Source organism: Grammomys surdaster, unplaced genomic scaffold, assembly GCF_004785775.1.
Source record: "Grammomys surdaster isolate TR1022 unplaced genomic scaffold, NIH_TR_1.0 213, whole genome shotgun sequence".
In the NCBI taxonomy this organism is placed as follows: Eukaryota; Metazoa; Chordata; class Mammalia; order Rodentia; family Muridae; genus Grammomys; species Grammomys surdaster.
The window spans coordinates 2791572-2802632 of record NW_021604658.1 but is presented as its reverse complement, the minus strand read 5'-3'; the positions used below and the strand labels follow the sequence as shown (position 1 = coordinate 2802632).

At 37.6% G+C, this 11061-nt stretch overlaps 1 protein-coding gene across 1 annotated transcript in view; it reads left to right on the top strand.

Moving 5' to 3' along the window:
* The window catches only part of Brip1 (BRCA1 interacting protein C-terminal helicase 1), a 128134-nt gene that overhangs the window by 102651 nt on the left and 14422 nt on the right, over positions 1-11061 (top strand). The window contains 1 exon segment of the mRNA XM_028772447.1: positions 10096-10208. Within this exon segment, the coding sequence (XP_028628280.1) occupies positions 10096-10208 (113 nt within the window).

The window sequence follows — 11061 nt, the reverse complement described above, 5'->3', positions numbered from 1 at the left end:
CCTTATATCAGTTAAATTTTGAGAACATACATCTTTTTAGATACATTTTTTTTTTATTTCTCTAGAACCAACCAAAATAAGGATACCTTTTATTTTGAGTGAACTGTGAAATCTGGTAACAATAAAAATCATGTTTTGACAAACCCATGCAGCATCTGATCCTTGCATGGTGCGCACTGTCTCAGCTATAATAAACAGGGTGATTTAAATGACTGAGAAAGCTGAAGAAAACAATGAAACCGCCAAATATTTAGATGATGGGGAATAGTCCTTATTTTTCTAAGTCATGACTAAGAGCCATGTTGAGCATGTCCATGGGCTTTCATTTGTATCTTTTGATAAAGTAACTGCCCTTCTCACTTCTGTTTACATACTTTTCCAAAATTACACATACACTAATTTATTACAAATGTGGAGTGAGTGGTTTACACTTTTCCCAGATAGCATAGCTTGATTATAGTTTTCAATTTGGGGAAAGGCTTGTAAAATGCATTTGAAAAGTTATGGTAGATGATCTAAAAGATCATCTTTCTAAACCATCTCGAGCCCAGTTTATGGTGTTTACTTGCTGTCAAAACTTAGAAGAAACATTCAGAACTAACATCCATAATGTAAAATGTCTGTCTTGTTAGGCATTAAAGCAGCGTTGGTCAACAGGTATAATGTTATTCAACTGTGTAGCTGATGTGAACGTGGGCATGACCTCCCAAATAGATGAAAGACTAATGGCTTTGACAGTTACTAGATGGCAGAGCTTGCCTTGGGCCCTTTGCTGCTTCACATCGAAACTGTTTGTTTGGAAAGCATGCCTGGGGAATAAGAATGTTTATAAGGATGAGCAGGTAAAAGTAAAAAGGTTGTCTTTTGACATTTCGGCTAATCCCTTCCAGCCCTTGCTTTACTTAGCATTTAGGCTATTTGCTGGCAGGAGAAACTGGCTTTTTCACATATGCTATGTGTCATTTTAAATTGAGCATTGGTTTTCATGGCTGATGATCATTGTACATACAATGAAATCCTAGAACCATTTCTCATCTAATTTAGTTTTCCTGACTCCTGTTTTTAAATAGGAAAAGTAAAGCAACAGACTTGACCTACCTAATTACATTAGCGAGGGTCATTCGGAAAAGCCATGCAAGTGTTCAGCTCTGCAGCTTTAGTCCTTGAGAGAGCTAGCTCTGAACTCAGACTCCATCCAAATCCAGCTCCTTTAGTCTTTTCATCCCCTAATTTTCTTATCTGTACTATGAAGTAATATCTTCTTTGTAAAATTATTGGATAAATTATGTTATTATGGCTAATCAATATTCACACTCTGCATAAAGAAACTCAATAGGTGCTAATATTCTATACTAAGAACTTTGGCTCCCAGGTTTTCCAATTTTGAGATTTTAGCTAATCCTTAATCTCAATTTTATTTCAAAACCTTTTTTCCTTACATTTTTGTTGGTCTGAGACAAGGGACTGTTATTTTGCCAGACTATCCTTAAACTCTTAGCTATCCTACTGCTATACCCCCAGCTTAGATCTCAGGTGTGCACTGCTGTGCCTGGCTTATTGTTAACTTTTACTTTTTGCTTAGAATCTAACCTGGGCTAAGTCAGTTTTATCTTTTTCCTTAAATGCACTTATCTTCTCTGGTACCAACTGGGCCCTCTCTAGCTGGAAAGCTAAAGACTAATGGCTTTGGGTGTTTTTCTTCACTTCTACTTGGTGACTCAAGTCCTGTAGGTTGATGCTGTTACAAACTGGACTCTCCTATTCCTTCCCTTCTCCAAGACAGGCCCTCGCTATTTTTAAACTACATTCACAGACTGGTTTCATTTCTAACTGTGCTCGCTTCCATATACTGTAGCTGATAGTAATATCTTAACATATTTATTTGATAGCCATTTATACTTACAGTCTTTTCTGTTTATTTAAGTTCTTGTCAGGCAGAAAACATTTTTACCTCGCCTTTACGTTCCTGTTCTCTAGGACAAACAGCGTATACCCAGCCCAAATTGCATGTGTTTAACTGAATTCAGTGTTTCAGTTTCCATAATTTTCCTGCGCTGTTTCAATTTTCATACTTTCAGTGCTTTTTAAAAAATATTTTCTGTGGCATTCTTAAGAGCTACTTCAGACTAGCATCTTTCTTTTTTCTACACTCAATTAATATAAAAATTCTGAAATTGTATTACAGTCAGTCACCTGTCAGCATCTGTGGCAGATTGATTCCAGAAAACACAGAGAAAAGACCATATTCATATGGTCAGTTTCCTGTATAAAATAGCGTAGTGTTGCGTCTAATCTATGCCTATTCTCCAGTGTACTTTAAATCATCTCTGAATTATTCACAGTACCTAGTGTCATGTAAATGCTATAGAGTTGTTTTACTGCATGACTTAAGGGATGATGACAAAAGTTATAAATGTTCAGGATAGCCCACAGGGGTCCCCCACCCCAGTATTTTCCATCAGTGGTTAGTTGACTCCGCTTTCTTAGAACATATCAGTATGGAGGAACAGCTGTCCACTAGAATATTTTGAACTTGAATTATTTTAAGGAGAATTTTCTGTTATGTAAAAAAAGCAGTTCATTTTTAGGATGATATAATGACTGAGACTTTTGTGGCTCTTGGGGGCTGGGGTAATGGTACTGGGAATTGAGTCCACAGCCTCACACATCCCAGCTAAGCACTCCACACTGAGCTGCCCTCTGCCGGCCCGTGGCATAGTAAATGCACTGGTACTGTTTTATCTCTGTGGTGTGTTTAGACTGCCACTGAATGACAGGCTCTGATTCGTTTACACAGTGTCTTTTCAGTGCGTGTATTACATTGTTCTTACTCTGATTTGTTTACACAGTGTCTTTTCAGTGTGTGTATTACATTGTTCTTACTCTGATTCGTTTACACAGTGTCTTTTCAGTACGTGTATTACATTGTTCTTACTCTGATTCGTTTACACAGTGTCTTTTCAGTGCGTGTATTACATTGTTCTTACTGGTATGCTTGCTTGTCGTTGCTTCTTTCTGTTTCTATATTTTTCATATTTTTCAGTTGTACCGTTCCTATTTGAATTTGTAAAATTTCTACTTCCAGGGTTAAAGAGATGGCTCATTGGGTAAGAGTGCTTGTTCTGTAACCATGGGAACCTAAGTTTGAATCCCCAGATCCATCTAAAAAGCTGGGCATGGAAATGTATAGCTGTAATCTTAACATTGTGGGGGTAGAGACAAACACATCCCAAGAGCTAAGAACTATATGGCCAGCTAGTCTAGCCTAAACGGCAAGCTTCAGCTCAGTAAGAGACCCTGTCACAAGGCAATAATGCATAGAGAACTAGAGGAAGACTCTTGAAGTCTTGTTGTGATCTGTGCATGTGTGAATACAGAGCAAACCCATATACTCACCTGTTTGCAGCACACAAACAGCATACATATACACACACATAAAATAAAAATTTTCACTTCTGCCAAGATTATCCAGAGTTTAGTAATTAAACTGTGTGTCTTTTGTCTTAAGATGTATCTGTGTGTGTGTGTGTGTGTGTGTAAATGCAAGTACACATAGGTTTATTTCAGTCATTTGTATGCAGATGCTGATTAGAGGGAGACAGGTCCCCTGAAATTGGAATTATAGGAGGTTATAAGCTACCTGGTATGGGTGCTGAAAACTGAACCCAATTTCTCTGGAAGAACTGTAAACGCCTTTTTAACTACTGTGCTACTGTCCCCCTAAATTATATATTTTTGTTATTTAAATATGTTTTCAATGACTGCTTTAAGTCCTTGTCTGTCGTTCTCAAAGCTGCCCTCATGCTTCCCAACTGGTGTGTTCTTGTTGGCTGCCTATTTTTCCTCCTCTAATGTGTGTCATGTTTTCTAGTAACTTTTTAATTATATATTATACATTATGGTACATTATAGAGATTTTAAGGAGTATTGAAATAATACTGATTTTTGTTTTTATAGGCAGTTCAGTTAACATCTGGTTATCTTGGACTTGTTTAGGTGTGGTTTGATTTGTTATTGAGATCAGAAAAACATTCAGTCTTTATATTATTTCCTCAGGGTCTAGTCAGAGTTTGGTTTAAATTCTTAGTTTGGATTGATTTAGAATAGTCATTACTTTGAATTGCCTTTATTGATAACATAGCACATGGCCTTTTTGATATTTCAAAAGGCTGTCAAGGAGTTAAACCAGTAATTAGAGCAATCACCAGTCTGATAATCACAACATCTAAGCATTCTTTGACCCTTTATACATCGTTTTTATTCTTAACCTGAGTTAGGTGTTGTCTGGTAAACCATGGGTGAGTCACTCTAAACACTCACTGTTGCACTGCCACCAGGGACTGACAAGACTGCCCTAGCTAAGACTCCCCAGTGGCTTCGGTTTTGTAGGCTTGCTAGGATTGGGATGATCTTGCCCACCTTGGGATTATATAAATAATTCACTGCATTTTCCTGAGAATATTTATAGGTTTTTTTAAAATTGTCTTAAATATATTTATATAAATGATTCAAGGACCGTATCATTTATATAGATATAGATAAACATTTAATAAAGTTAAGTGTTTCTTTACTTTTCCATAAGTTGTACCTAACAGTATTTAATAGTTTATCCTTTCTTCACTGATTGAAAATTGCCCCTCATTATGCCAGATGTTAGACAATGGTCTGTTTTCAGATCCTGCTCTATATTCTGGTGTTTGATTTATCAGGTCCTGTATCGATCGATATGTTCTCACCACACTGCTTAAATAAGTGTGTGTTTAAATATAACTGAACAAACACATCAGTAGTTATTGCGTAGCTTTTTTACAACTAACTTTACAGTTGTTTTATCTCATTCAATAAAACCTTCCTAACAATTTAACTTGAAGAAATGAATTTATTGTTGGTGATGCTGCGCAGTGGGGTGGAAACTATGAACTTGGATAATGCAAAGCTCTCAGACATTGCAGAAGCCTGTCTTTCAAGCCTCTAATGATACACAAACTGGAGTCTGAATTCCTATGCTAGGAAGAATTATTTAAACATAAAGTAACTCTTCTAACCAGAGTGTCTTCGTTTGTAGGTGAGAGGGATTCGAATGGCAGAGTTATCGATCACTCTGTGCAGTTTACTATAAAGTACGTACAAGGTTACATAGTGAGCAAGGTCGACAAGATGCTGTCAGTTTGCATAGTAGAAATATAGTAATCAATTATCTTTGTGTATGGGCAAATTTTTCTGTAAAAATTTTAATATAAAATACAGTCTCAAGGGAATAACACACTAGATATGCCCACCTGCTTAAGAAACTAGAAAATGTTATGATGAAACACTATTTTTAGATATTCAACACTAGGTCAGATAAATATAAAATAAAATAAGCACCACAGTACCAGGCTAGGGTGCACAGTGTGGGAAGGACGAGCCAGAGCTAAGTAATCTCATTGATGTGAGGAGAAAGGTTTCGTGGCAGTGAGAATTTTCAAGGCAGTGTACCAGAGAGGATGGAACTCTATAGGGAGAAAGAGCCACATGTCCACAAAGAGACCACATGAATAGTGATTGGCCCAGACAGGGGTGGAAACCACCTGACATTGGAGAAAATAGTTGGACAATTCCTTAGCCTTATAAAAAGCTGGGACTAGTGCTCTTACTAGCCGTTGAGTGGAGGGCAGCTCATGATGTGTGAGACATTGGACATAGAAGAGTTTCATTTATTTTTTTCTGGAGATAAGTTAGCCCCAGACCATAGGCTACTCTGAAACTGTCTCATTGCACTGAAATCAAGCTCAAACGCTGATTCCAAGTAACCTATTCAAACCTAAGAAAACCCAGCACTACTGAAATACTGGGACAAATGTAAATATCCATTGATGTAGTATTTACAGTGTCTAGTATCCAGTCAAAAATTAGCAGACAACAAAGAGAAAAATTCAGCCTCAAGTGTAGAGAAAATGTGTCACTAGAAACACAACCATAAATAACATGTTGAAGCCAGCAAATAAGGACAGTAAAGTATCTTATGTTTTATGTTTCATATAGTCAAAGAAGATGAAGAAAGACATGACCATGATGAAAAGAGAAATAAAATATTTTAAAGTGCTTCTTTCTATGACTTGTCTAGGTAATGGGAAAATATATTGTGATAAAAACTGTACTGGGTATATTAGGTGCTGTCTGAGGAAGATCATTAAACTTGAACACAGAAGTAAAAATTGCTGAAAATGAGGTATAGAGTGGAAAACACTAGGATAGCTGACAGAATCACTAGTGTTGTTGTAGAGTAATATAAAGTGTAGAATAATAACTGTGTAATTAGAATCTAAGAAGAGGAGAAAGTGTGGAAGCATAAAAAATTATAATAATGGTTAAAAGTTTTTTAAATGTTATGGAAACCATAAACCCACATATCCTTCAGCCTACACTCATGCAGAAGACATGTACAGGTACACCACAGTTCAATACAAAGCTAGAAAATAGCAAGATATCTTACAGGTGACGAGAACCTCAGCAGACTTCTATCTAAACCTACATCACTCAGAGAGTAACTTAGTGCTGTCTTCACACACTGAAAGAAAAGATGTCAGCATGGAATTCTTGTAATCCCAGCACTCAGGAGGCTGAGACAAAGAGAACATGAGTGAGGCGAGCCTGAGCTACAGATTAAAGGACCTTTGCCATCACACACACACACACACACACACACACACACACACACACACACACACACGGAAGGCTGGCTAAAATTAATTGCTAGCCAACCTATATTAAGAAATGTTCTTTCCCTTTAAGTTTATTTATTTATATAGAGGTAGGGTCTCACAATGTAGGCCTGGCTGGCTAGGAACTCACAGATACCAGTCTGCCTCTGCATCCCTAGGGCTGGAATTAAAGCCATGTACTACCACTTATGGGTAGAATCTTTTTAAAGCAGTCTAGTTTCACATACAGAGTAATAGATCCCCATCCCACCCATGGCGTCTTCATACGCGAGTCATTATGTTTTGTTGTCATTTGGAAACTTAAATCTATAGAAGAAAACAAGAAGTACCAGAAACTTTAGAACTTTTAACTATCTGTGAGTAATCATTTAAAGATACACACACACACACACACACACACACACACAGAGAGAGAGAGAGAGAGAGAGAGAGAGAGAGAGAGAGAGAGAGAGAGAGAGATTTATTACTGCAAAGTGTGAGAAATGAGTAAAGCACATAGACTAAAGTAATATTCCAATACTCATTTCTGAATTTGAAGCATATACCATAGTAATGTAATGTGCTAATATTGGGGGAAATTTAACATATGAAATTTCTGTACTTTTTTTGACTTTTATGTAAATCTAAACATTCTAAAATTTAAAAATAATTTAAAATAAGTGGTATTGTTTCAAAGCATCAGAAGAATGTGTTATGGTTTTTAGTATTTATAAAAGTAAAAATGGCATAAAATACATAAAAAGAAATGAAATTCTAGTGTGTATTCATGCCATTTGTGAAGTAGTATAATACTATTTTAAGGCAAATTGTTTTGTTAAGATGTATGTTGTAAATTCTAGAGTAGTGGATTGCAATCCCTTTCGGGGTTGTATATTAGATGTCCAGCATATCAGATATTTACACTGCAATTCAAATCAGTAGCAAAGCTACAGTTATGATGAAACAATGACATAATTTTATGACTGAGGTGTCACCTCAAAACAAGGAACTGTATTAAAGGGTCCAAGCATTCAGAAGGTTGAAAACATCTGGTCTAAAGCAGTCTCTAAAAACAAAAATGGAAACACTAAATGCTGGAAATATGTCTCAGCAGTTAAGAGTACTGGCTGCTCCTCCAGAGGACCTGGGTTCAATTCCCAGCACTGACATGGTGACTTCCAACATCTATAACTCCAGGTCCAGGGAATTGAATGCCCTCTATGGCCTCCAAGGGCACTGTAAATACACATACACATAAAATTTAAAAGTAAAGAGAAAAAAATGAGAGATAAAAACACTAGAAAAATTTTTTGATAAAACATGGAATTGTAGATGGGACAATAGGGAAAAATAGCAATATAGGAATTTTAAGTCTGATTATAACAATAACTGTATTAAATATAAGTGGCATAACCACCCATTTCAAAAGCAATGTTCATGGCAAGGCCCAGATGTTCCAGGAAATACTGAGATAATACCACAGGCTATGCCTGACCCTTGCCAAGCTGGGTGCACTGGGAAACAAGCAAGTATGTGGAAGAGTGAAGGGAGAGAAAGAAGTGAGCAAATAGGTGGTGGAGAGATGAAAAACAAAGAAAAGCCAAGTGGTTTATATGCTCTGAAAAGAGGTGAAACCGGAGACACAAAGGCAGTTGCCGTTCTTGCTTCTTAGGAAACGGTGCATTACACTGTCCACCAATAAATCCAGTAACAAATGCAAGTGCCAGAGGACCTCTGCCTTCTTCCTTTGAGAAAGCTGACTGCTATGTGAGTCGCTGTGACTCCCAGAACTACATCCTAGCCCAGGAAGGATAGTACCTGCAGAGTGGAGATCCACAACTTAATATGTCTGCTCAGTTCTAGAGCTGACATAAGTGAGCCTCCCTGAGGGCATGAGAGGAGAACTCATCCCACCCCTTATCCTGGAAGTATGGGAGAGTTGACCCTGGTAGAAGGGGTACAAGTGAGCCAGTCCTGCCCCTTGCTGTTTGTCACAGACAAGTGTGTTGTCCTCACCCTTCATCTGGATAAGTCAGGAGAGCTGGCCCTCGAAGCATGGGTACAAGAGAGCTGGTGGACAGACCAACTCAGCTACTATCTAGGCCTAGATCCAGAACTTTGAGTTAGCCTACCCTTATATCTTCATCTGTGAACTGCACATGGAGGGGCCAGTCTTACAGAACTAATGCTGCAAGATCTCTGTGACATAGGGCAACAACAGAATACTCGGAGGAGTCCCAGTAAAGGTAGATAATAGATAAAGAGATAGAAAGTGTAGCAGAAGCTAGAGGCCTTGAAGCAGACCAATGACTCATTGCAGTGAGCATTTACAAGTGAAGCTGTTTGGACAGAATGGTATATTGTGTGACACTGCAGCTTCCACCGCGAGATGGATTTTGTTCTGTCTGAGGAGAGAGGTTACAGAGGTGGAAGGCAGACATGGGGGGATGGGGAGATGAGTGGGATTGAGGTGTGTGATGTAAAATTCACAAAGAATCAATAAAAAATGTTTTTAAAAAAGCAAGAATCATGAGACTAAAATAAAACATAAGTAGCATATTGTGTGTTTTAGTCACTGCTTTTTCTCTGTGACCATGACCAGTGCAACTCTTTTAAAAGAAAACATTTAACTGGGGACCTGTTTACTGTTTTAAAGGCTTAGTCCACTATCATCATGGCAGGGAACATGACAGCAGGCTGCTGTGGTGCTGGAGGAGTAGCTGAGAGTTATATCCTGATCCATAAGCAGAGAGAGGGTGTATCTGGTATGACCTTTTGAAACCTTAAAGCCCACCATCCCATGATACAGTTCTCCAACAAGGCCACACCTACTCTAACAAGGTCATAACTCTAATTTTTCTAAATGTTTCAAACATTCCACTCCCTGGTAAGGAAGCATTCAAATATATGAGCCTCTGGGGGCTATTCTCATTCAAACCACCACTGTGTATATTGGATATATAAATAAATGGAATATGTGTTTCATTTATGTATTTTAATATGGACAAATTCCCAAAGTAATCTGTAGTCTGTATAGACACAAACAAATATATACTATCTAATAACATTTATTTGAAATTTCAGAAAAGGCAAAAACAAGCAAGTCTGTGGCTGCCACAGCCAATAGAAGGCAATCACATGAAAAGATAGCAGTGTTGGGATGGCAACGGCAGACTGTACAGTTGCTAGGACTTATGTTATACACTGAGAATGTGTGGGTCTTCCTGTGTGGAAGTGCTCTCATATACGAGAGAGCCATGGAAATGTAAGAATAAATAAGACTTGAATAAGCTGAAAAGCTCAGACGTGCAAAACAAAATACCCTAAATATAATTTAAAATGTTAGATATTCATTCGATGTTTAAAATAAGCTTTACTTATCTACTACACTTTTTAATGTTTAAATTACTAGGTGGAACTAAAACGACAATACAATGACCACCACTCAAAATTGAGAGGTCTTCTGCCTGGCCGTCAGTGGTATGAAATCCAAGCATACAGAGCCTTGAATCAGGCTCTAGGCAGGTGAGTAAATTAAAGTGGATTACAGTATTACTGTTTGTGGTTTTGTCTGTGCCCAAGAAGAGGAAATAACCTTTGATACTTTTAAAAATCAATGTGATAAAATTTTATTTACATGTCAGAAGTGGGAGTTCAGAACTGTGGCAAGTACTTTGCTAACTGAGACAAAGTTATTCCCAGCCTGTGGAATAACTTTTTAAATTATTGTCTCAAAAATAAGTTTTATTGTAGGACATACACTTCCAGTTTATAAACACAAAGTAGATTTTTACAAACCAGTTTAAAGATTAGTGTTCTGTGTATGTGACATTATAATTATCCATGCAAACTTGTTTTCCAGAGAAGCTGTTCAGGTAACTCAAATAAAAGAAGCAGAGTCCTTGACAGGAGGACAGTGTAACATACATATTTAGAGTTCAGCAGGAGATCTGTAACTAATCCTGATAAGACAGATCCAGAAAAGATTTTTCTCAGGTGTGCACTCACATTGCACAAAAAAATGACAAGATTGTGTTTGCATTCATTTACATGAAGCCAATGACACAGGGCATCTGGTAGGTTAATTCCTGGAAGACATCACTCATGCCACTCACAATGCCAGGAGTTTGTGTGCTCTCTTCAAAACAATTACATTGTGAAGGTGCTGCACGGCTGCCTGTCCTATCTGGACGGTCCGTTTCCTTGGCACCCAGTCACACTGCACATTTTTCTTGAAGGATCTCATTTTCTCTTCCTAATGACTGCCTGTTTTTGTTTGAAATTACAATATTCAGCTAATAGTTTCTTTTGTTTGTTTGTTTGTTTGTTTTTTGTTTTTCAAGACAGGGTTTCTCTGTGTAGCCCTGGCTGTCCTGGA